The 26,819-nt window shown below is 38.1% G+C and overlaps 1 protein-coding gene across 5 annotated transcripts in view; it reads left to right on the top strand.

Moving 5' to 3' along the window:
- THADA (THADA armadillo repeat containing) overlaps nt 1-26,819 on the top strand; it is a 167,126-nt gene that overhangs the window by 54,510 nt on the left and 85,797 nt on the right. For 4 of the 5 annotated variants that reach the window (XM_082047591.1, XM_082047589.1, XM_082047590.1 and 1 more), the window contains exons 27-29: nt 4,682-4,771; nt 6,168-6,299; nt 22,838-23,006. In XM_082047591.1, the coding sequence (XP_081903717.1) occupies nt 4,682-4,771; nt 6,168-6,299; nt 22,838-23,006 (391 nt within the window). The remainder of the gene's footprint in view (nt 1-4,681; nt 4,772-6,167; nt 6,300-22,837; nt 23,007-26,819) is intronic. The other variant, XM_082047592.1, reaches the window with a different exon arrangement.

Here is a 26,819-nt window from a genome sequence, read left to right as displayed (position 1 = left end):
TCTTAAATGCATTTTTAAAATTCTATTAAATAATTTACACACTCATTATGCATAAAGATGGAATATTTATTTAGAGAGACACTGCTTATATAAACATAGATACCAACCTTTGAATTATGCAGCATGAAGTTGCTACTCAGACAAATGTAGTATTTAATGACTGGAGATGTCACAGTTCTCAGCAGCATTTGTGAATTTGGTTCTAGAAATTTGATACCCAGTGTCTTCACGAGCAAAGCAGATGAAATGGAAACTTGTAAGAACATGATCTTTCTTACTGTAAGCCATATGAAAAGTGATAAAGCCAAAGATCCGGTGATACATGAATGGAAGAACTACTGAAATCAAGAGTATAAAGGGCTTCTGGTTTAGGCTATTTCAGAGAAAAGTAAAACTGCTTTTATGCATTTGTCCTGAAGAAGCATTTATCAACACTGTAAACTATATTCTTGTTCATGCTTAAAATAGACTTTTCCTTAAAGTTTTATAGATTTACAGTCTAACTTCAATTGTGTCATTTGTTGTAACTTTTAATACTACAACTAGTTGTTGCTTTTTTTTTTTTCTGTTTTGTTTATTTATCTGTGATTCATTGTTGTCTTCCAAACACTCACTGCTATGAATGAGATTCTGTCCTTTGTAGTATCACATCCCTTGAGAGTAACTTCTCTATATTCTGTGGAATCTTTTCTTGCTGTCATCACAGCCTTCTTTCCTTCGTAAATAAATTCTAGAGAAGGCAAAGGTGGGAAAGAGTTTGTTTGACTCGAGGGCATGCAGAGAACAGTTTGGAATGGTGGGTGCAGTTTGATTCTGTATGCTACAGAAGATACATCTGTATGACTGTGTTTTGTTAATGAAACATCTCTTCAGATGGGAAACCTGAGTTAAAAAGGGAAAGAAACTCAGGTATGTTTCCCTTTCCACATGAACACTTATTGTCAGTCTTTTCTTCTGAAAAGTGCTAAATGTGACTGCTGTCTCTAGGCATCAAAATGGAACCTTTTGTGAATGGGTTGCACTCTAATGCAGTCATCTGGCTTTTCTGCAGAATTGCTTGCATATGACAAAGCATTAACATTGTTAAGCTGCAGAGTATCTGAGGCATAAATATTGCTTTATTTAGGTACCACAGTATTCTGCATGTATACAGTTTTACAAACTATTTTTGTAAGTGTATTTAAGAGGATACAATCTGCTTCCATTAGTTTATCTCTCAACCTTTTGACGTTAGCATCGTTTCAACCATATGCCCAAATGACAATTTACACTGGGGAGAAGGATTTTATTGTAAGCATCATCAGCACACTGGTAACTTTTCTGTTTCATTACAATACTTCCTATTTCAGTAAATAATCTTCCACTACTCCATTGTTTAGATTTCAGTGATCCCATTTGAAATTAAGAGTTGTGTAATTGTGCTACTTTGGGTTACTAACAGGAAAAAAGAAAATGCTTTTGCAGAGCCTGTGATTGAACATACTGTCAAAGGCAAGCTCTGAAGCAATATAAAAATAATTTCAGCTGGACTTGGGGAAAAATATTAGTGTCTTAAGGCTCTTCCCAATTACTTCTCTTATAAACATGTCTTAGGGTGAATAGTTGTAAAATCCTGTGTTCTGCAAAATGTTTGTTTTAAGGGTTTAATTATGGTCCTGCATTGCCAAAAATCTGTTTTTGAACTGTCAGTGACTAATGGAAAGATAGTTATCTATATTTTTAATTTAAATCTATCATTCCTTGTTAGAGATATTTTAGAAAAGGAGGAAAACCCCCGTGAAAACTCCTGGGAGTGATTTTTTTTTTTTTTTTTTAATTGTTTCAGTCAACATTTAGTTGATATATTTCTTTATAGGTATGTCAAGGACTTATCCTGTTTTAAATCTATAGGCAGGTTATTAACTATGAAGTCTAACTCATAATTATGTGTGTATGCACGTGCATGAGTCTGTTTACATCACTAAGAAGTCTTAGTATTAATTTTTTAAAAGCAGTAAATTTTTTGATGAAATTAATAGAAGATATGTGGTGTAGTGCCATGAACTGTTTTGAAAAGCAGAACCACTGCATTTTTTTGTTGTTCCCGTATCAGATACTGCACACGAATACTTGTGAGTGCCTAATAATGTGTATTGTGTTTCTAGGAGCAACAAGCACGGTCAGTAATCAAAAATCAAAGAACTAATACTTCCGTGTTTGACTCTGTGTAGCTATTTTGCTTTCTACTGATTCTTCAGTTGCGCATCTCCCTGCCTTGACATCCCCAGGTAGTGGGTTCACATTTAAGTTGGTGCTCTGTACTTTTGAGAACACAGAATCACAGAATGTTAGGGATTGGAAGTGATCTCAAAAGATCATCTAGTCCAATCCCCTTGCATTTTATAGCACTTCTGCTAATGTGTCGTCTTTCTTGTTTCCTCTCTGAACTGGAGGCCCTATAAAATTGTCCCTCCTCAACTTGTCTGCTCAGACAGTTGTGTCTTTCTTTTTTTTCTGAAAGTGCCTTTGGGCATCTTTTCTGCAGATCCTGCTGAGTAATGGTTTTGATTAGATTGCCTTCTCCCCTCACGTAACCCTGTGGAGCAGTAAACTGAGTGGGAGGTTATGCAAGTTACCCACTTCAGTAGCTATCGTTTTCTTTCCCTGTCAAAAAGATTCATTAAACCACACTAATTATAAAGAATTTTAAGGCTTTGTAAGAATATTCAGTCACATTATTTAATATTGATTCAAAATTGGTTACTGAATTTTTAATACATAAAAAACAGGCCAGTTCAACAATACTTCTGTGAGGTGTTACTTGCCCATAGTCCTCTCTCTTATGCCTTTAACCAGTGGCCACATGTTCCATAGGAAACTTAACCCAACTTTTGCTTCATGCATTCAGTGGCACAAGAGGTGGAGGTATCACAGCATTTTTTTCTTTGCTTTTTAATATATTTTTAATGGGAGTTTTTAGTGTTTTACATATGCAAACTTGGTAAGATGGGCTGTTTGACTTGATATATTTGCTTATGTATCAAGATCTTATGTTTTGTGCTGTTTGACTTTTACATCTTCAACCTGCTACACAACGTATGTGTCAAAAAACAAGTTGTTCTGAAGGAGCTGTTAGATGAGCTATGAAAGCCAGAAGTTTTGGAATCTGAGCATGGGATGTTAGGAGCATTTGGTGTCAGGCAGATGTTTTGACATTGTGTGATGAGAAATTACTTGTGTGTTTTCTGCTTAAATAGCCAGTGATGATCAGTATTGGTGTTTTATGCCATCCTCATTAGGGCTTCAGTTTATATTCATTCAGGGTTCCAGTGCTTCCATCTGAAGTTTTTAACTGAAATCTTCTTTGCAGTTACAGCAACTACTGCAGAATCTTTGGTCATGCGTTTAGTTAGAGCAATTCACTGTGCTGTTCTGAGGTGTCTGCGGAAAGCCTCCTCTGTCTCTGAACATTTGTTTCCACCTAGTGATCTGGTTTCCCTGTGTTTATTCTGTGGCCTGTGGCTCAGACATGTTATGGTAACTGAGTCCTGGAAGAAGCTCTGCTGATGTTTGCCATGTGCTGATTTACTCTTGACTGATTTTATTTTATTTTATTTTTTTTGTGTACATATTTTTACACAAATTAGATCTCGCTGTCTCATCATGTTATTTTTCTAGACCTAGATCTGTCTACTGGTTTGGAAGCTTTACATTGGTGTCACACTAACATGGACTTTTTAATCTTGGTTGATCATGTGGCAAGTAAACTATGCAGTTGACTTTCTTTTTTTAGATGGTTGGCCCTCTCTTTATTTTTAAAGGAAATCTGTTTGATCTGTGTAGCATATATGTCTAATTAGAATCTCCCCACTCTAACATTTGAGTGGTTCTTGCTTAGACAATGCTAAATGGTTTCCTATAAACCCTGAAGCCATCCTTTATCTAGTTGGAAGATTATAAAACAAATACGGAAGATTTTTATTTGGTGTTTTTTTTTTTTTTTCTCGGATTGGTTTGCTGCTTGTGGCTTGAACTACGCTGCCTTACAAATTCTGGCTAATGATGAATTTGATAGGTATTGGTGCTTTGCTCTGGTTTGAATGTGGTTGCTACATCTGTACAAGCAAAACTGGCCTGGAAGTGCCACGTGCTGGAAGCAGCAGTGTGTAAAGGAGGCTAATGCAAGGTCAGACGCATCTGCTGCTGCCTATTACAGACCTTCTGTGAGTTACTGTCTGAGATGCTTTTCGGTGTCAGTAAAATATAAGCATCTGTTAGTACATGTATATTAAATGTATTTTATTAGCAATTTAGTTCCTGAGCCATACTAGAGCAAGTGTAATCTTCTCTTGTTCAACCAGAATGTTGTTAAAATGGTGCCAGAATTTAAGCTGCTATATTTTCTCTTTTTAGTGTGATTAAGGGGCTAAGATTTGTATTACCCAAAAAGGCATGAGCAGTTTAGCTGACAAAGTGTTAGTCTGCACACAGACAGAGTTACTTAACTTGTGTAAACTATGCTGTATCATCGTTTTTAATGAAAACATTTTGCCTTGTTTGAAAGGAGTTCATCATGTGTTCATGGTTCTTCTGGCTCTCTGAGTTCACTGTAGCATCAGAAACCTAATAAGTAAACTGGTATTTTGAGTGTGACTAATTACCCAGAATGCTAATTGTAATTGTTCTTCATGTCCTTCTGCAGAATGACAGGAAGGGAGTTTTTCTCTCGGTTTCCAAGTCTTTATCCTTTCCTTCTCAAACAGTTGGAGGTTGTAACCGATACTTTGAACAGGTAAGACAATGTCTTGAAAAGCTTTGAAACGTAAAGTGCAATGAAAAGGTTAAACTGAGTTGTGTCGCATACACATTAACGCTGCTCTTTTCATCAGTGCTTCTTGAAAGGGTGTAGTTTTTCCAGTGTCTTCTGCTAAGGTTCTTTTCCTGTAACTTTTGCACGTTGCAGTCGGTCTCTGGAGTATGAACTCCAGTCAAGCAATTCATGGTTGCTGTGTTTCTTGGATCAGATGTTAAAGAATATATATTTTTCAGGAGAAGACAGAAACTGGGTGTTTGACTGTGTCTCGTGTTTAACGATGAGACTTCCTGACGTGTTAAAGTGATACAGAGTCATAGGCCTCATGTGCCCCTAAATGAATACGTTCCAGCCTGTGACACCGACTCTGGGAAGGTCCTTGAGCTCTTTCTCAGGACTCCACAAATGGTGGCTGAGCACTCCAGTTTGATCAATGCAGGAGAGATATTGTTTGGGACGGCGCTGATGATGTTGCCCCCAGGTTCATGAACTTTTAAAGTAAACCAGTGCTGGCTTTGTTTCTCCTTAAAATGCTGCGGTATAAACTATGGAAGTTCAGCAGCTGATTTATGGGCGAGGTTCAGCTTTCTGTTTAATGGGCCTGAGTATCCAACTTTGGAGCAGGAGCTTTACCAGTTGTTGCATGTTTTGCAGTCTCTGCTCTAAGAAAAGTGTGTGTATATGTTCCGTGCAGTTGTCTGCTTTACCTGATGCTTTGAAAGGTGGCAGCGTCACCACTGAGAGATTTTGGGGAGTATTTAAACTGAAAAAGAAAGTTGCTGCCTCAAATGTTGGCCTCGAATGCTTTTGTTTTGGGTGCAGATTAACACTTTATCTTATTATTAATCATTATATAAATCCAGAAGTGTAGATTTTTTTACTTGGATTTCTGATTGTTTTTACAGTATGAGTAGTAGCCACTTGGTGTCATTGACAAGAATCATTCTTTAATAAAGCCTTCTGTTTATTAAATACACATTCCCTTCCAAACTGAAAAAAAGACTTTTTTTTTTTTAACTATCTTTTTGTAACTCAGCTTTCTCAGTTCCTAAAGAGACATTATCTGTGCTGGTTTTTAATATTATTTGAAAGCCAAGGCAGCTCATTGTCATTAGGAAAAAAGGAGGCTTGGGATGAAGTGGGCAGGTGAAGGCAGCACAGCCTGAAGTGCCCTCATAGAGGGGTTCCCAGTGGTGCCGTAGGAGAACTGGATGCTGTTTGATCCCAGCAGGGTTTGCACTTTCTTGCAATGGTCAGCCTGGCATACCTCCTTGAACCAGAAATACAGAAGGATATTGTGTGTGGAAGAGTCTCAAGACTAGCATGCTGGAGGATGCTTTTTTCACCATATGCTTTATATTGCTGTTTTATTTAGTGAAGCTGAAGAGCTGAAAATCCATCCTAGCTTGTTCCTTTTGCTTTTAATCCTGGGGAGGCTGTATCCATCTCCAATGGACGGCACTTACTCAGCGCTCAGCATGGCACCGTTTGTCCCATTGATTATAAGGTAAGGTTATTTTGTGGTGGTTTTCATGTGGTAGGACTTATTTCTTGAATCTTCAGGGTTTTTTCTTTTAATAAAATGCCTTTTTAAGCTTCCCTTCAGCTTTAGTTCTTAACAGAGAACCTGATATTCATTGGTTGGACTTACTAATGCTTGTGGGGAATTACAAGGAATTTCAGCTCTTGCAAGTCATTTCATGACTTGTTTGTAAATCTTTATCTGCAAATGCTGTTCAGCGTGATTGCTGCCACAAAGAAGCGAGGTGAAAGCTGATGAGCTTGACTGACTTTAGCAATGCAAGATTTGCTGTACAAACTTCTGATGGGTTTTTCAGTCCCGCAGAATGTTTGTAACACATAAATGTAATGACTAGTATACAGATTTGTAGATGTGTGTATATGTTTCTCTCCATATCCATCCATATATATAGCTAGGTAAAGATACGGATATATCCTGTATCTAAGGTGACTTTTCAAGTTTTATATGGTGTAACTTTTGTTTATATGGTGTAACTTTTGTATACATGGTGGTTACATCAAGATATTCAGCAGATATTTTTGCTATTCTATATGCCACTGGTATGGGATGGGGAACCTCATAAGGGAGCAGGGCTGTGGTGGGTGAGGAGAAAGGTGCATAATCAGTTTTAGAGGAAGTCTTGCTATCTGTGTGAAAGTTTCGGAGCAATAGAGTGAGAAAGTTCTGCACTTAATCTTGCTCCTTTAGTAGTGAAACAAGATAGAGTTGTTGTTATCCTCAGGTCTTCCAGTTTTTATAGAAAATAGTAATAGCTTTGCTTATTCTCCACAGCAGATGTGATGTATCTCTTGCTTCTTACAAGGTTTTGGAATTTTCAAGAATAAATTATGCCCTACCATTTTTTCTTAAAGGAAAAAAATCTATAGTAAGAGTTGTCAAATGCACTGTATTTAACAATCAAAAATGTTTGGTTTTCTGCTGTATTTGAATGTTAAGTGCTCTTTGGGGAAATGTTTAAAACTGTATTTGTTTGGTACATAATTGATTAGCTCTTTTATGCCTTTGTTAATACACCAGAGAGTGCTTATTTATTTATTGTTATTATATTTTAGTATAATGTTTTGGCATAGTTTCTGTTATTGATAATAGATTAACTTTGATAAGTTTTTGGTTACAGCTTTTGAGTTTTGTCTTTATGTTATGACCACTACTTTTGGCAAGGTACATAAACCAGCAGAATAACTCTTCACACTTAATTACGTTATTCTCTTGAAGTTATTTAAATCCATTCAGAAGATGTGGGGAGAAAAACACAATAAAAACCTTAAATGAAGAACCTGAAACTTCTAAGAGCTGTACTATTGGGCCTGCCTTCCTTTAACTGTGTTCTTAAAGAGGAAAGGAGTGGCAGATAAAGACGATGTTTTCTGTGTTTCTTTTCCATTGATTCTGGCAGTAAGTGCTTTGGATACAGGTGTAAGCCTAGAATAAAATTCTCAAATATTCTGGACAGAAAATTGTATGTGGCTGTATAGACACCCATTTTCTGATGGGTTACTTTGCAAAGCATTGGCTTTTTTTTGATTGCCAGGAGATTCTGCAGGGGCAAATGTATGTCTTTGTGAGATAGGTCAGTGTGCTGTTTACTGGCCGTATTTCTTTGTACTGTTCTTATGCCCATGTTCTTGAATATCATAATTGTTTTCAGTTCACTCTGACTGTGTTAGTTGGAATACATCAGGGTGATTTACCTAGGTAAGATAAATATGTTGCTATTTCCCCTTCTGTTTCCCTTCTATTTTTCCATTCTACAGGAGCAGATGAACTAAAATGGAATTCTTTCCTGTTTGTTGGGTTGTTCTTTAGAAGGTGGTAATGAAGATTGTTGTGTAGTAACTACTTAGGATCAAAGAGAAGGCCTCGTGCCAAAGGCCCTGTGCATCAAGACATTAAATTGTATATATTAACTGTTCCTTTCAATTGCTCAGTGTGGTATTGTATTACCTAACTTCTGTGTATACATAAAATTAATGGTAGCCCAATGAAATTATAACCTTTATTTGCTATATATTTTACTCTGAGGTTTTTTACACTTCTATTGCTGTACCACAGTCAAGGAAAGATAACCACTTGTGCAGTGGGGAGAGAGGGGGTGAATATCACCCATAACTCATCTGCAGGCTCTTTCCAGGGCTCAACCTACAATGAAGTGACATTCATTTGTTGCTCTGAGAGGATGAACAGAGTACTTGCTGCATTTGCAAGCAAATGAGCAGTTCTCTGAACAAAACTGGGTTTAGCAGGAAGAATTCAAATAGGGCTTTTGAAGCATTTAACTTAAGCCTGAGTGGAATTTTCCATTTAGTGGGAGTAGAGCTGTGGTTGCTCTGACCGTGCTGAGATGAATTGCACAATATGAGTACGATTAAATGCTACAAGGACAAATCTCAGCCTCTGTGTGTATACTTGTTACTCCCTGTTGAACTAGAGCATTTGATTGCCTATCTGCAGTTCTATTAAAAGTTATTTTTCCCCTATCCCCTTGCAGATGTTTTATTTGGAAGGGAACACTTTGATTCACAGCTTATTACCTCACTTTTTTTTTTGTTGTTTAACAGATAGATAGGTCTGCTTTAATGGTGACTTTCTAAGATGAAGGAATGTACAGAATGTTTTTGATTAACAAGGGAGGTAATTGGGAGGTAATGTTTTAAGTATGAAACAAAAACATAACCTCCCTTTTTGCCTCCCCTTCCCCCTTTCAAAGACTGCTAATCTCTTCAGAATGATATAAATTCAAGTTACCTTATGTCCTCTTGTACCATGGCATTGACAGAGTGTTTGTTCAGTGTTAAATGTTCTGGGCTGAATGCTCTGAAGGAGTAGAACTGGTGTTGCTATATTGACTTGGATACTTTTCACTAATTGAAGTCTAGGAGTGTGACTTTCAATCTTTTAGGAAGTTTTTAAAAAATTAGCTTTAACTTATTGAACAGTTTTTAGAAACTTGTCTTCCACTTGACAAAACTGTTTTTAATTCTTAGTGAAATTTTCCCTGTAAAACTTTGTCAAATAGAGAGATTTCAAAGCAGTGTTTCTTCTAGGTATATTATGTTGCAAGTCACTGAAGAAATTCACTGTCTGAGAACAATTTAAATAGAAATGTGAACATCTTGCCATGAAATTAACACAGCTGTGAAACAGGCACTCTTTTCTTGTGCAGAATTTTGTAACTTGCATCTTTCTGTAAAATGGAGGAGCTAAATTCCCAAATCCCCTGATGCTGTTTCATATTGGGGACCACCACCCCAAACTGATCTGGTGGTATTTTGCTTTTGCACTCAAGTGAGCTTGGCTTTAATACTCAAGGATAATTACTCTGACTCTATTAATTAATGGCAGACACTAAGATACAAGGAAAACAAAATTGTATGTGACGAGGAAAAATTTTTGGTAGGATGGAGCGTTCTCAGGTGCCCTGTTACTGTAAGTCATTCCTAAAGGAACGATGAGTGAAGGAGAGGCTGTGAGCAAACTGGCAGCTCAAATGCTGTAGTAGTAGCTGTGATAGGAAAGCTCAAATAAATCTATTATTTAAGCGGGTTGGATGCATCAGCTAGAAGGTACATGGATTTACATTGATCTTGTTATCCCCTGCCCTGGAAAGATCTGTTCCCTTAGGGATTTGGTGGACTTTTTTGGATGTGTTATGTGACTCTCACCTTCTGACGTTTCTTAGCAGAGAGTTACATTTGTAGATCTGGCCCTCTACAAGAAGTGATGCAGATGGTTGATCCAGTTTTCTTTCAAACTTGGCAGAAAAAAGCAAAAAATATGCCAGAGGCCATGATTCCACGTGAGTTTTCAGTCAGCACAAGTACTGTGGTGCTTTTGGTTTTATTTAGTGGGTAAATACGTTTTCTAGACTTTTATAGTTAAATTGCTTTAAAATCTTAACAGGTGCCAATCCAGACTAATATGCATGTTACAAGGGAAGTTTTTTTAAATTTAGAAACAAAATGTGTGTTCCTGCTGTAAAAGATGACTTCTTAGTGAAGAGGTTCAGTCTATAACATATAGATTCCATAAATTGTTCTATACAAAATGCTATTCAGAGATTAAGGAATATCAGATACCAACAAGCTTAGAAGCTATTTTAAAAGTGCTGTTACTCAAAATACAAATTTGTAATAGGAATTTGAACTTTAATTTTGATCTCTTATAGTTAATTTTGTACTACAGTTTTTGTTGGCCAAAGTGAAGCAGAGTCTATCTTTAAAAATAGTTGCTGGAAATAAATAAAATAGACCTTCAGTTGCCCTCTGCTTGAACCTAGTATAGAGGACCAATTGTTTTCAATATTTTTCTGATTAGTGAAATGTGTAAAATCTTTCCCATGAAATGAAGAAATCTTATGATGTTGCATAATGCTGTATCCCCCAAATAGGGTTTTCAGTTGCCAGACATACTTCATATATTTATATTATCGTGCTGTCTCTTGCCATTGACCAATTTATTTGTGGTTCTTTGATGCTTTCCTACTAAGTTGCAAAATGTCATTCTGTTGCAGCTTTACTAGTTGTTGTGTTTTGTTGTTTGGTTTTTTTTGTCCTCTCCCCATTCCTTTTTCTGCTTATGTTCACAAATTCCTTACATATTCCGTTCAGTCTTCATTGCTCGGTTTACTTCAGTACAGACAAGGAAGAAATAATGTGATAGTTCACATCTTTTGCCGTTAAACAACAAATCCAGTTATGTAAAGGTGCATACGGAAAATTACCATCTTACTGTTCTGATCTGTGTGATCTAATGTTGCGACTCATTGAATTATATGTTTTAGGGAGTTTAAAAAATGTATATTAAACCTGGATCCATCTCACTCATTTATTTGAGCTTCTCAGGAAGTGGAGCACCTGACCATGAATTCTGGGGCTTTCTAGGAGATACGATTTTGTCTTACTATTTTATAAATCTGTGAGAGCTTGCTACTTAAGGAAACATAGTAAGGAAAAAGACGTGAGTAAGTAGTATTAATATTCTAGAAGGTGGTGTGAATTTCAGTATTCATTGATCAATAATGTTACTTGCATGTGTGTGAGTGGGTTACTCTTTCAAAGTATTTAATCTTTGACTTATGCCTATTAGTTTTATTGGTTTGGTTTGTGTTTAATTATGTTAAATTATATCTGGTCTGTCAGGTGTCTAGTCCTGATCTGTTACAGCTCTGTGACAAAGCCTCTATAGACTTCATAGGAATTGGGTCAGGGGTAAGATGGAGAAATAAAGAAAATTAAAGTGTAAAATAAAAAGTGCCTGTGAGACTTCGAAATAAGGTTAAAACCTTACAGTAAGGAGCACAAGAGATGGAGAATTGGGGGAGTTCTGAGAACAAGGTATCTTCAGTTTGTTTGGGAAGAGCTTGACTGAAGTCATCCATGTATACCTTGTTAAAACTGCTGCTTATGTAAGTTATTTAAATGCAGTTTCCTGCATTTTTGTTTTGACTGACACATGTACAATTGCCTATGTGAGTTTAGTATATCATCCTGTATCTGACTTGAAAGCAGGCATCTGACTTTCTCTAGGATAAACACTGGTATCCTTTGGTAATGGGCCAGACAGGCTGCCTGAACGGTTGTGCTGCGTGTGTTTCATCTGCGTTTCTCCTCTTTTTTTTTTTTTTTATTTTAGTGTGGTGTGGCACCAGTGCGAGAATTAATGTTAAAACTTGCCCATTTTCAGCTGTCATTTCTGTAAGACTGGGAATCTTGTGAGAGGTCTGATAAGCAAAGAGCTTTTGTGGGAATGCCTTTTCACATTAGATGAGAACTACACATTTGTTGCAGAATTGTTGTATGAAAATAACTGCTCCTGATTACAGTTGTGTATAAAAGCATCTCCCTGGGTTTCCATATTAGATGCACATCATCTCATTCTTTGGTCTTTGTTTTTTCCTGTCTTTTTTTCTTAACCTAATGTCTGGTCAGTATGACTGCTTAGTATTGTAACTGTCTGCAATAATTTATTATTTGGAATCCCTGTGATAGTAGGAGCAGGCTCTGACCTCTTGGAATGCCCCATCCTTGCTGGGAAGCTTGACCGGTCATTGCAATACAAGGACAGGTATCCTTGTGACTATAGGCAAGGTTCCCAAAGTACATGAGCTGGCATAGGCATTTGGAAAAAGGAGCAATGTACACCCCTAAACCACACACTGTTGTTTAGGTTCTTATTGTATTGTGTACTGTTAAATCTCTTGCTTGACATCCAAGATGGTATGGCTGGAGAGGAGGGAGAAGGGAGGGAGAGGAACGTGTTTTGCTTCTGAGTGTAATCCCTTTCTTGTGAGTTGGGACTGGCTCAGAGTTCTTCCATTTCTACTTAGTATATTGTCTTGCAGTCATGATTATATGGGAATTGCTACAGATCTGTAAAAGTATTTATGGTTCACGATAAGTATTAATGAGATGGCTTTCGGACTTTTTGTTTTTTAGGATTTTAAAATAAGATATAGTAAATGGTATTTTTTTTCCATTTTGGTTAAGTTCAAACTGTAGTGCTAGAGAGGACTGCGAAGTGCTTGATCGGCAGTAGGCTGTTCAAGACCCTCCTGCTCAACCAAAAATCAATGTACATCTTCTATGTTCTTTGTGTTCCTCAACTTTCTCTTAAGCTGTGGCCAGATGTCACTTTCATGTTCAAGTGGTGCTGATGGGAAATATTACAACCTGCAGGTATTAATTATCGATTCCTTATTCCTGTTTTTATTCTGTTCATCAGTCTGCTGCTTGTTGGTAGATTATCAGCTGAAGCAACTCAGGAAATATTCACAAAGTGTAGGAAGCTGTCAGATTTAATGGGGAATAAAAGGTGATGTCTAGTAGAGAGATGTTTGTAAGCATTGAGAGTGACAGTATCTTTTTCCAGTATTGCAAACTCCTGAAGAGGGCCAGTGGCTGTGATCTTAGGTAAAAACTTGATTTATATTACTTATTTGAAACATGATCCTGTAAAAAATATGATGGGGTAGCTGACACATGATTGGTGAAGTAATTGTGTTATTCATTTACATACTTAAAATTAGCCAGCAATTAAGTATTTTGCTAGCCAAGAAATGCAACCAATTAACATGTACATTGTTCTGCAAAAGTATTTGCAGGAAGGAACATGGAACTGGAGAGGAAGAATGCATTAACGATGTAGAGGATGGTAGGCATGTCTTCGAAAACCAAGTAAATGATATTTTTAGAAGCCAATATTTTGAAAAACAGTAGTCTGAGTTTGAGAAGAGTCAATCTTGGGAAGGCTTTTTGGTGATGGACTCACTGCTTTGGTAGTACAGCTGAAAGGAAAGTGTCTTTCAGAACCCAGATCCTTTGGTTGTTTTCAAGGATCTGATAATAAGTTTTGAAAATTGCTCTTGTTGCATTCCTGTTTCCAATCAGCTGAAGCTTGCAAAATCATCATAAGGTTCTGAGATTTGATTTATGCGTTCAGCTTCCCTTTCATACACTTCAAATAATGATACAGTTGCTAAGACAAAGTAGTTTGTCTATGTTCTTTGTTGTTATTTTCCTAACTTTTGGTAGTAAGTGATGTGTGTTTCTTTCCATAATTCTGCAGTTGTGAAACAAGATAGTAACTTTCACAAATTAATGATATTGCAATACAGTCGTGAGTGAAAATTTTTCTTTTATGTGACCTTGAGTTAGAAGCGGTTGTTTTTTTCTCTAGAAAGCTGTGAACCAAAACCTGATGAAAGGAGGCTCTGACCTCGTGTGATTTCAAGCAATAGTTAAACCCAGAGCTTAGCCACCTGGAGATATTGAGATTTCTTGATGGGAATGCAAGGAAAGATGCCATTTAAATTGTCTCTGCATGTTCTGTAGGAAACCGCAATTTGAATTGAAGTGTTGAAGAACTGAAATATTTCTGTTGATCTAAAGTTTACATGCAGCATTAGTAACAGTTTTCTTAGGGTTACATATTAGAGATATTAGTTTGTTGGCTGGCTGAACCACAACAATTACAGTTTCTGTTGTTGATTTAGCTTGGTATCAGTTGGCCACTTTTTAGAATCACCAGGTCTTGGTGACAAGAAGAGAGAAATAATTTCTTCCTAGAAAGTCCTTGAAAGCATATTGTAGAAACAGCTCCTGGCAGAGCTTGTGGGCAAATAAAAGCCTGTGTACTTTGCCTATAGAGTACCTGCAGTATTTACAGCTACTCGGATTCATTAAGTGTTTGTGTGGAAGACTCTGCCCTTACAAAAACATGTGGTTTTATCTTAATTGCCCAAGCTGGAAGAATAAAATACTTAACACAATGTATTAAAAAAACTGGACTTTGGGCAACCATTAACTTCACTTTAAAGGAAAAAAAAAAAAAGAATTTAGAGGTTTAGTACTGCATAAATAACCTGAAATTAAACTTGATCTGTTTCTGTCCATGGTTGTGTTCAGACATTTTCTGGACTACATTCACGTGTTGATTGTAGATCTAAAACCTCCAGCAAACTGTTGATACTTTTGTAATGTTTGTTGTTAGGTAAATATTGAGATGCTATATTAATACTCAGATTATTCTGGGGTTTTTTGGTTCTTAATTTCAGATTAAAGAACAAAAAAAATATCTTCAGGGCAATTACAGTAAAAGGTTTCCAGAGTGAATTAAGTTCTTAAAATTAAATGCTTTTGATACTTTAGTTGCTAGGGAGCACAGAAATTTAATGAAGTGCAAAATAGTTGTGTTTCCTTAAAAGAAAAACACAAACCAAGTAATTCAATAACTGAACAAAAGAAGCTTTAGGTATGTGTATAGCAAATTATAGTTCACATTGAAGGAAACCTTACTGTCACGTTAATGAATAGGTACTGTCCTGCTGATTTGTCCCTAGTATGAAAGTCCACGTTATGTTAATTGTGTGGAAGCATGGGTGTGTGTTTTTGTAATGCTATATCTGGACCTTTCTTTGCTTGGAAACCTGTAATACTACATTAGAAAATTGCTAAATTTAATCTATCAGGAGAGAATTTGAAGGGGGGAAAAAAGAACTACTGTATGATCTTGATGATTTTTTTTTAATAAAAAAAAATTTTTTTAGTTATTTTAATACAGGCAATACAGTGCTCTTGTATCTTGATAACCAAACTCTTTCTAATATGCACTGAATATGTTGCTAAATACTTCTCTCTGTGATCCCCATATGTGTTTTCCCCTGATGTAATTTCTTATTTCTTACCTTACAACTGGTAACATGGTTTGGATCTATGTCACTGCATGGTGAAGGAAAGACAAAGCCTCTTTCTTGTACAACTTAACACTTCTGTCTGATTCTATATAGACATGGTATTACAGTTTTTTATTTCCAGTGCATTTGTTAAGACCTTGTGGCATAACTAGGTCCAGTTTTCAAGGGATAACATCCATTTGATTTTTATTTATTCCTTTCTTTTCAATCAGTTTTATGTTTTGAAAGCCCTAGAGGCTGTTGAAATGCTTGCACTAGCAGGCAGGTTGGCTTGGTTTGGGTTGCTGCCCTCTCCTCCAGCCTCTCTCTCTGCTTTGACTTACGAGATCACAGGCTTGTTCTGCAGAATCTTCCTTTCCTTTATGTGCAGTCTGTTCTCCTGTTGTTTCAGGCCCATTTTGACAGCTGTTGTTCCTGGTTCCCTCTTCCAACATTTTGTGAAGTCAGTGGGTGTGAATTTATTTCAACTGAAATCAAAATTGTGATGCTGCGATAGGGTCTATAGGACCGTGTCGCGGGGGGAGTAATTCAGTGTTCTCCTTGCCGCAGAACAGTGTTTAGATTTCTTAAAGAGAAGCGTGACTTAAGAGTTCGGTGGCAGGTTCACTCTGTTACTTAATGCATGGGGGAAATATGCCGAGTTGAATGCTGCTTAATTTCTCTCCAGGTGGTGGTACCCGTTCACACAGCAAACTGTCAGGCATCTTCCCTCCCTGATAATTGTTCTCTCCAGGAGCTGTGTCTTGGGGTTCTGGAGACAAACTTTCAGACGAGGCCCTATCCGTCGTGGTGCAAACTGTCAGGATTTCTCTTTCCTTGATAACTGTTCGCTCTGCCGTCTGTATTTTAGAACTCCAGCAGCAAACTTTCAGGCAAGGCCTTATGACCATATGCAGAACAGACTTTCAGGAGACAAGATTCTCAGAAAATAAAAAATTTAGTGGAGTAGAATAGCAGAAGGGCTGGCTGAAGCTGGGTACCTGCGTAGAGGTCCACCCAAGCATAGAAGACTACAAACTTTTATAGCGTTACAGACCATGCACACCAAGATCCAGTCCAATAGCAAAATTTCACCACTGGGTCCTTTGCTCCCCATTGGACCCCTTTTTTGTGACTCCATGTGGGGCCGTTGTTTTGTTCAGTTGTAGCCGTTGTTTTTGGTCCATATCCTTGAAGGTGCCATTTTGTCTGGATAAATCCTTTTTTCTCAGTGGAGTGCAAAATGGGCCCCACTATGCAGATATCTGTAATGTCTCTGTGTTAGCCTTGGATCGTTGTTTTCCCAGTCAATTCCATTTTTCCTCTCAAAATGCAAGTTAGACTTCATCTTGCAGGTGTTTAGTGTAGTCTGCAGTTGCTTTTGGCAAATACAAGCTTAAAATTTTAGCAAATGTAGTCTACTGAGTAACATGAATCAAAGTGTATATTAAAAAGTCATACAACCTTATATCTCTAAATAATCCATTACATTTGGTGTGCATCTACTTAAGCTAAATGATTTTGAATTTGGGCTTATTCACTGACCTCTGAGTAGTAAAACCGTTGCCATACAGCTCACTTATTTAGCAGGAAGAGCTCAAAGTGGGTTCGTCCAGGCTATTGTATTTATAGAATGAAGTGGTTGGCTCGTAGTCAAATTGCATATAGCAGGAAAAGTCTGCACAAGACTCCCTGTGCCCACAAGCCACCGGTGTTCAGTTGCTGTTGTGCTTCCCTGTGGGTCTCCTGGAAGGAGTTCTTGGCCTGGCTGCGGCGCAGGCCTTTACCTCCCCTGGAGCCTGGAACAAACTGCTGCTGGTTTGTCTGGCGGGGGGAGGGGTCAAGTGCACCCACAACAGACTGTAGCAGGAATTATCTGTGTTCTTAATAAGCACTGAGATAATTAGTAATACACAGATCACTGAGACAACATCCAGTAAAACTGGAAATAGATGTTTTTCTACCTGTTAATCCTCCTAACAATGTAGGTATTACTTAATATAATTGACATATTTTCGGCTACAGATGTGATTTTTTTTTTTAAATTTTTTTTTCCAGTTAATTCCACTCATTTGTTTCTTTGACCTTCATATAAAAGGTAATTATAGAATCACAGAATGTCAGGGATTGAAAGGGACCTCAAAAGATCATCTAGTCCAATCCCCCCACCGGAGCAGGAACACCCAGATGAGGTTACACAGGAAGGTGTCCAGGTGGGTTTTGAATGTCTCCAGAGAAGGAGACTCCACAACTCCTTGGGCAGCCTGTTCCAGTGTCTGTTACCCTCACTGAGAAGAAGTTTCTTCTCATATTTAAGTGGAACCTCTTGTGTTCCAGTTTGCACCCATTACCCCTTGTCTTAACATTGGTTGTCACCGAGAAGAGCCTGGCTCCATCCTTGTGACACTCACCCTTTACATATTTATAAACATTAATGAGGTCACCCTTCAGTCTCCTCCAAGCGAAAGAGACCCAGCTCCCTCAGCCTTTCTTCATAAGGGAGATGCTCCACTCCATCATCTTCATTGCTCTGCGCTGGACTCTCTCCAGCAGTTCCCTGTCCTTCTTGAACTGAGGGGTCCAGAACTGGACACAATATTCCAGGTGTGGTCTCACCAGGGCAGAGTAGAGGGGAAGGAGAACCTCTCTGGACCTACTAACCACCCCCCTTATAATACACCCCAGGACATCATTGGCCTTCCTGGCCACAAGGGCACAGTGCTGGCTCGTGGTCATCCTGCTGTCCACCAGGACCCCCAGGTCCCTTTCCCCTACACTGCTCTCTAACAGGTTATTCCCCAACTTATACTGGAACCTTATTTACTGTGTTATTATTATTATTGTTACTGTAATCCTTATTTAGTGTGTTAATTTGGGTAATATAGATGGACTGTTGAGGTGACATAATAAAGGGAGAAAAACAGGGACATAGGAGACACCTGTGTGTTTTTGTAAAGATATTTTTATTTACAGCTAGTGTACTCTGTAGCCAGAGTAATAAATTAGATACTTTGATGTGTGCAGAGGAGTATGGAATCTTTGTGCCTTACAAGAGTTGATCATAAATTATGTCAGATAGCAGGGTTGTTTGGGATCTAAGTGTTAAAGCTGGAACGCAGTGGTGGAAATGCATTGAATCTGCGGTTACACAAAGTGAAACCTTTTCAGATTTATTGACTCTTTGTTCTTGATCATGGACTGTTTGAAGTAAACATGTTTACATCCAGTACCTCATGCACCTAGGCAAACAGTACCGAGTTCAACGTGGAATACTACTTCAACAGTTGTTAATAGCCCTCAGGATTTAACAGCGGTGTATCACATGAGGACTTTGCAAGTTTCTTTGCTGGTTGTTAACTTGAGATATAACAAAATTAGGTTGGCATACTGTGTGTTTTTATATGAGGCAACATTTTAGATATTTCTTAGGTTTTCAAGTCTATGCGTGATCTGCATATAAAGAAAGTGTCACATACTGAAATCACTTCCCTGACTTTGTGCAAGTATTTGCCAAATCAAAGAAAAAGAAGCAGTTTTAAATATGGGGTTGCACACACATACGTGGTGCCCTAAGAGGTGCAAGACTCCATTGCTCGTAGTTGCCTGCTGAGAAGATGGGAAGGAGCAGCCAGCGACAGATTTCAGTTGTGTCGTTGGCAGCTGAAGCTCAGAGTCTGGATGGTGAAGTGGCTAAGGTTGGAGGTCCTGTTCCTTCTGCCCATGTCCTGGCCAGGCAACTGCCACCACATCAGCGAAACTAATCTCAGGGATGGCAGCATGTTAAGCTGCTGCAGGAGAAGGTAACCAGAATACTTTTAATAGCTTTAAAATGTTTCTTTCCTTGAGCTGCTAGGTTTTGCTGAGTTTCTGTGATGATTTTTCTTGATAAGGCTTGTCAGATTGCTTCTCATGCTAAGTCCTAGTTAAAATAAGTGTTTAAGAATGCAGATGGTGGACGTGGTATTAAGGTGTATAGTTGATCTTGGAGGATGCTGTGACAATAAACAAAACATTGCTATGTTTTGGTTAGATAGTTTTGCATTACTCAGTTGTTGTATTTGCCTTCACTCTTCCACTCACTTTTTGAGAATTGATCCTGTTTAGTTTTATTTACAGGTTAAAGTTTATATCATAAGTAGGATCCAGTAAAAAGCAAAAGTGCCTGTTTTTAATCTAGGGTGCTGCTACAGGCTATGGAAAAAGTAGTGTGTATTTTGATGTTCTTCTGGCAATCTTCTTGCATGATTTGGAAATGAATCCAAGTGCCTTCAAAACATGAGAGATATACACATAAGTGCCTCTGGGGTATGCAGAAGTTCAGGGATAGGTCACTAGTGGTGACTTGGCATGATATGTATGTGAAAGGAGGAGTGTTTTTGAAATAGTATCAGTACTGTTTCTTCTGGGGGCAGCAGGGGAGGAGTTTTGCATATTTGGGGGTTAAAAAAAAAAAAAAAAGAGTAGGAACGTTAACCCCTCTTGGATTTGGGAGGCTATTTGTTAATGTGAAATACCTTCCTTGTGTTCCTACAAAGCAGATACTTTATTCTTCTTAAACTTTGTGATGCCTTGTTCCTTGGTGATGACTTTGTGGGAGTGCTCTTCTGAGGCTTTCCAGCAAGATGTCAGTTCCTGTGACTGCACTGCAGTCTGTGGAGCAATCTGTAGCATGAGGTGTCTGCATTAGCCTGCAGGAGGTGCCTGGTACCATGGCAGGTTGGTAGCTGGTTTGCGCTTTGGGCAAGTAGTAGTTGTGGGTTGCATTTCCCTGGGGCGCAGCATGGGTTCCCTGTGTCCTGGGCGAGTTCTTCACCTGCTGGGCACCTCTCTGTTTGCTCAGGGGGAGGAGAATATTATACCCTCCAGATTTAGCATCCTCAGAGTGCAAAACAAAACCTAATTTGTGGGGTCCCAGTTATGCTTCTGTGTGGGGTAACACTTGGCTGCCGAGCTCTAGAGAACAAAAAAGTGAAGCATTAGAGGTGAAGATTAGACTTGTCTGTAGCCTCTTGAATTGCGCTTGTGCCATATATACATTCAGTGCTGAGGTGGCAGTCTCTCTTGCGGATCCAGACTTTAGGCAGCTGAGGCAATTTTCCCCATAATATAAAATTATTTTCTTCTTCCTGAATACAGAACAGTGACTTCTATTTCCATAATAAATTTGGTAAAATAACAGCATGGAATAAAATTTGATAATGTAAAATGCTGTTTCTCCATATGGGTATGCACATGTTTTAAGTCTTAAAGTCAGTTTTTATAGGACAAATAGATAAAATTGTGTTATTTAAAAATTGTTCTCAACCCCACTTTTTAGTACTAGGAAGAACCCCACAGAATTCCATACTAAGTCACTGCATTATGTTTGAGGAGAAAACTCCCTGAGAAGCACGTACTGTTGGAAAGTACCCTTGCACAAGTTAGAGGAAACCCTGGCATTTTATCCATTTTCCACTCTTCTTTCTGAAGACTTGTCAGATTCCTTGGGAAATCATAATTTGCAAAAGGTCACGAACAAAATGACATTTTTCCAGTTATAGCTGATTGAAAACTACACATTTGCTACAGTATCAGTGTTGTTTGCGGTTGGAAAGAACGTCTGTATGCAAGAATCTCTTGGTTAAGAAAACACGGTTTAGCACAAGTACAGGAATGGTTGCTGACAAATGGCTCTTCAGGTTTTTGTGTAAAAATGTGGCAGTTTTTGTATTAAGAGCTAAGCTGACTCTTCTTGCATCTTGTCAATAAAAAACTAGAGTTTTTCCATGCAAGAGCCTCCACTTGTGACTGCTCTGCTTTTGTGTCCTGTTGTGAAGAGCAGCCAGTCTTGTTGCAAAGGAAATGCAAAGATGATCTTTCTAAATACCATTTCCTAGGAGGGAAGGCATGGGGAGGCGGAGGACAGAACATGCTGCTGCAGTGTGAGGATGAAAATTCCCCAAAAGCCGGTCATTTTGGGGTAGCGTAGTGCACACCTTCCTCTAAACAAGGTCTGGGTTTTTCAGGCCCACCATGGCCTAACATTGACTGTTAATGCCATTGCAATTAAATCTATTTGCAGTCACTTGTTCAAAGCCCTATTCAGTTGCTGATTCAAGATGGAAATTGTTTTCTGTATTTCTTTGATGCGAACTAAGGTAAACAGTTACTTTTAGTATTGATTTAAACTTGCTAGAGGTACTTGCAACCTTAGAATATTTTTTAATTTCATTTTTAAATAAGGTAGCCATGACCCCGTAGGGATTGTTTGGGAAAGCCGAAAAGCAGTTTGCCCATTTTGGCAGGGGATAATCTCAATTACGTGCAATTTTGTAAGCTGAAAATATGTAAGAAGCAATTCAAGAAACAGAGGAAAGGGTAGGAAGAAGGAAAAGCATTTCTCAGGGTTGTCATAGCCAGCCAGGAGGTATCAGAGCGTAAGTTCTGTCATGCTGCATTTTACGTCACCTAAGTCATTTGGATGTTAATTTCTAAACCCTATGGTAACTTCCTCAGTTGTCTGAGATTGTGAGTGGCTGAGTTGTACCTGTGTTAATAGTGCAAAAATTGACACATGTAAGAACTACTGGCGTTAAAAGACTTAGCCTAACCTACTTGGTAAAAGATTTTTATTTACTTCAACTTAGTATACGTGCTACTGAAGTAGTATAAAGCTGGTTAATATGTAATATGTTAATATATCTGTATAGTTAATTCTATTTATATTAATAACTCTACACATAGTTAAAACCTTAATAACATTAAAAGATAAAAGGTTCTTTTTGTCCTGTGTTTTATATGCAGTTGAGTCTTAGCAGTTAATTTTTAATAAGTAAAAATTATTTATTTTTAGATACCCATTATAAATAATAGGAAAATATCTTCTAACATGTCTTTTAGGTATGAACCTGTTTCTTGCCTTTAAATATATTGTAGAATCAGTGGGAGTTATCACTTGAAATTCCAGTAGTCATTATGTCGTGTTTATGGAAACATCTGGTTAAGAGCATGGAGTGTAATAGTTTTAAATCAAACTCATGTTTCAATATACGATTGCTGTTTAATAAGTAACATAATCCTCAAGAAAGACAGAACACTATATTTACTTACTTTGTGGCATAAATATGTTTTACTTTTTGTAAACACGAACTTTTGAAGGAAAAAAGCCTCCAACACGTCTCTAGTATGACTTGTGTTTCTGGGCAAATACTCTCTCACTACTGAGAAGACTGTACATTTGATTTGTGAGAAATGTGTTTTAGTTTTCATTGCATTGCCCTTTGTTTTATTTGTTTTAGTCACAGCAGTGGATTGCGTATGGATGACAAAAAATTGGTATTTCTCCTTTTTCTAGGTGTGGGCACTCTCCTGTCTACCGTTCCCGTGAGATGTCAGGTCGGGCCCTCGTTCCATTTGTTATGGTGAATGAAGTGCCACATACAGTGCTGTCCTTGCTGGAGGGGCTTCCAGACCCCACCAGTCCTTGCATACGACAGAATTATATTCATGGAACGCTTCTGCAAGTAAGTGGGGGTTTGCTGTTCTTTGACATGTTGTCAAAACATATATGAAGACTGCTTTTGAGTCAGTTCTCTCAGATAATAAGCATGGAATATGCATTTCAATGGTCACTGGAAGGCTCTAAGCTGTAAACATCAACATTTACATTTCATATTATGTTTCATCTCTGGAAATTAAAGCACTCTGAGAGCAGGTATCTTTATTTAAACATCTACAGAGAGATCTATGTGACTTGCCCAAAATCACAGAGCAAATCTGAGGCAAAGCTGAGGTTCAGGCACCAATAGCATTGCAGACGTTGAGACTTGCTATTTACCTATGTATTTATGTATTAATTTGCTTTTCCTGCTACACCAGCAGCTTCCTGTCAGTTTGCTGTACAAGTTGTGATAACCTTTATACTGTATTCTTCTGGAAGCATTCTAGAGAACAGCTTGATATCAGTTTGGAATCAGAAATTTCTTCCTTGCCCATATATCATTCCTTTGGTTTATGGCAGTCGGTTAAGTGTGTTTGATTTTTAAGCCATCATGGTAATAAGTTACCCGTTTTTATTGCCTGTTTTTCACAAGCAACCCTCCAACAAAGCCGTATTGTACGTGATCAGTTCTGTTAGTCTGCCTTAGTTGGCAAGCTGTCTAGGTACACATTCCCATTGTGAACTGTGTGGTGAGGTGTGCGTGGCTTTGTTTTGCTTTTTTAATGCGTCTTTTCCAGCATATTGTTTCCCTTTAAAATCATGACCTTACGGGAAACCTGGGACAGGGAAGTGGGTGAAGTCCTGCTAGTGCTCTTATTGTCAACTTTATGTGTAAAGGGTTTCAGCCAATTGAATCTGGATTTGGCTGATGATGGGTTACAGTGGAGGTTGTCCCAGGATGTGGGATGATCATGTCCGGTCTCTTCTGCTCTGAACATCAGTCCGTGCACCTGTACACACACACACGCTTTACCCTGTGAGCTGCTGTGTCTGCATGGGCAGAAGGAGATTACCCTCAGCAAATTAAGCTGTGCAGCCCCAGGATGTCACCAACCTGGAGTCCCTCCTGGCACCTTAGGAGAGAAGGGTTATTCCAACAGAGAGAATGAAGTGCTTTCTCAGTCTCCAAAGTGATTATAACCCTGGCCATGGGGGTATGGTCTGACTATAGTGTATTAAGCCACTACCTTATTTTTAGTGACCTGGGGGGAAAAAAAAAGTTAATGGAGGGTTGGTTCTGAGAGAGCCCATATGATGATCTGTTTTCTAATCCGGTGTTTCTAACAAGATCTTATGCAGAATTCTAGTGGGGTTTCTTTGCCATACATGTGAGGCGGGAGGCATTCTCATTCTCAGGGGATTAATGTGAGTTTTGGTCAGTTTTGAACAGCTATTAGGAGCTACTGCTCTAACTGGTATTGCACCTGGGTGATACTGGTGCTGTCAGAGCAAAACATGCTTTGAAAAAATGTCAGTTGTCCCATAAGAGTTCAGTGATGCTTGGTCTCTCTGGTTTGTCTTGGGCTTTGCTTTTATGACTTGTGAATCAAGGTTGTGCAAAGTCTTCGTTTAATACTTAATCAAATTTAGAGCGTGACTGAAATGCTGAACTATCTGTTGCTAGTTAAAAATGACAAAATATTCAGAAGAAACACTGTAGGGTGATAGAGATGTGCAAAAAGGGAGATGGTGGTGTTTGATGTTCTGCCTCTAAAACGCAAATGCTGCGTAGTTCAACCTGTAGTTACCATGCACTTCCTGTAAACAGTACAGAGAGCAAAGTACTGTGACTTTCAGGGGATGGTGGATGTGTGGTTTTGGTTTCCTTTTTATCAATGTAAGATGGGGCTTGCAAAGCTGTTGCTAGGGTATGTTGAACTGTAGAAAATTATGTTATGGGACTGTTGGTGAAAGTGCTGTTTCTCTGAAGGCTTACTTGAAGAGACAGTGATCTGGCAGTGTTCAAAACTGTTTGCACTACATTCCCATGACAAAGTAGAAAATTTCTTCCTCTTTGATATCAAACCAAACCAAAAATCCCTACTAAAGAGTGAGTCTGTACAAAACTCAATAAAATTTAGATTTTCTTTTTCCAGCAGTACAAGACAAATATCTTAAGAAAATGGAATTCAGTAATGTGATTGTTTTTCAGTCACATTAGTCAGAAGCTGGCTAAGTTCATTGCTTGATTTTTGTTTTGGTGTTCATACGCTGTCAAGTCTTAAACAGGAAAGTTGGATTTATTCAGACTTAAAGCTCATGTGGTGGTGCCAAATATACCTTCAAGATCCATTATATTTCAGTTATGTTTGAGTTATGCAATCACTTCATCTGTTGCAAGCCAAATGTTAATTTATAGAAAGATCATTCAGAAAGACTTCAGCCTGCAATGCTTGTCCAAACATGTCCCAATTTTCAAAATGCTGAGATTGACAAGGAGTGTTTTTTGACAGTGGATGCAAATGTGTTCTGTTTAACTTCAGACGTTTGCATTATGTGAAAACATGGCTTTTCATCCCCAGTGCGATAACTGTGGCTCAATTTATGTAGGAATATGACTGTGCATGAGGATAAAATAATCCTATGGTTTACATGTTTTACAGAAGATTTATTTTAAAGAGTTATCTAAGAGAAATAGTGCTGTTCTGTAATACTTATGGAACTGATGATATTCTTCAAGGAGTAGTTCTGCATCTTAAGTAAATGCATCAGTCTGACTAAGAGAAAAATCTGTTCTATACTTAGTGTTCCTTTATGAGTGCAGTTTCTACTTGGCTCCATAATCCAAACTGGCATGGGGGATAATGGGACGGAGCCAAATTTGTAATCTGCAAGAAAATGCAGAAGTCTTCTACTGGCCTTCTTGAATGATGAAGTATTTCTGGCTTCTTTTGTTTTAAGATCTAGGTTTTTTAGCTGATCAGCTGAAAGGAAGAGCTTGTCCAGAGCTTTATGTAGAGACTTCTGGAAGTGTATCAAAACTTATAACTAGGTAGGGAAGCCTTTATGTTTGTGAAACTTTTTGACTTTTGGCAGTTGCCAAGGCACTTAGGGTATTTGGGAAGGTTGTGAGGTGTACTTATGAGAGGATAAAATGTTTTTCGACCTTTTGCCGCTTTAGGGTTGGAATTCCTTCAGTATGTATTCCATCTGTTCAGAATAATTGAGAAATTCAGGATTAAGCTGTAATTAATTCAGAAATGTCATATTCGATAACCTGTACTTGCGATTAGTAACTTCAGTGTGCTGGTTTGATTCGTAGTGTTATTTGTAAACCATGTAGGTAGGGGCATGGTCTGCTTTATCTTTTCATATCTGTGTTCTTGTAGAAATGTCTAGTCTCATAGACAACAGTCTTTACTGTAGTTTCAAGAGACACAGTTAAGACGACACCTATGTAAGAGTGTGTTTTGAGTCCTGATGTTTACGAAGGCTTCCAGTCATCAGTTTGTCTAATTCTATGCAGTTGCAATAAGTCTGAATGTCTTGAGCAAAACACTTGTTGAAGTGAAGAGTTAATCAAATACCTTCACACATTAGTGAAGCTCAAGGTTCACTTAAGTTTAGATTTCAAAGAGAGTGATAACATGGAAATGAGCCCTAAGTAGAAAAAGGATTTATGGAGACCTGGTTGTTCTTCAAAGAAACGAGAATTCCAGAAGTAGGAATCAATCTAATACAGAATGAATAGAAAGTGTAATAACACACCGACTTAGACAAACTAGGAGCTCTTTACTGAATCCAAAGCAAGAAGAAACATACTGAAGCAAGAGCGTGCACAGAGGAAAGTCCAGGGCAAAAATTGGCTGTAGCCTTCAAGAGTTTTCTACAGAAA

The sequence above is a fragment of the Streptopelia decaocto genome, assembly GCF_964273445.1.
Source record: "Streptopelia decaocto genome assembly, chromosome: 3".
Lineage (NCBI taxonomy): Eukaryota > Metazoa > Chordata > Aves > Columbiformes > Columbidae > Streptopelia > Streptopelia decaocto.
This window is presented reverse-complemented; position numbering and strand designations above follow the sequence as displayed.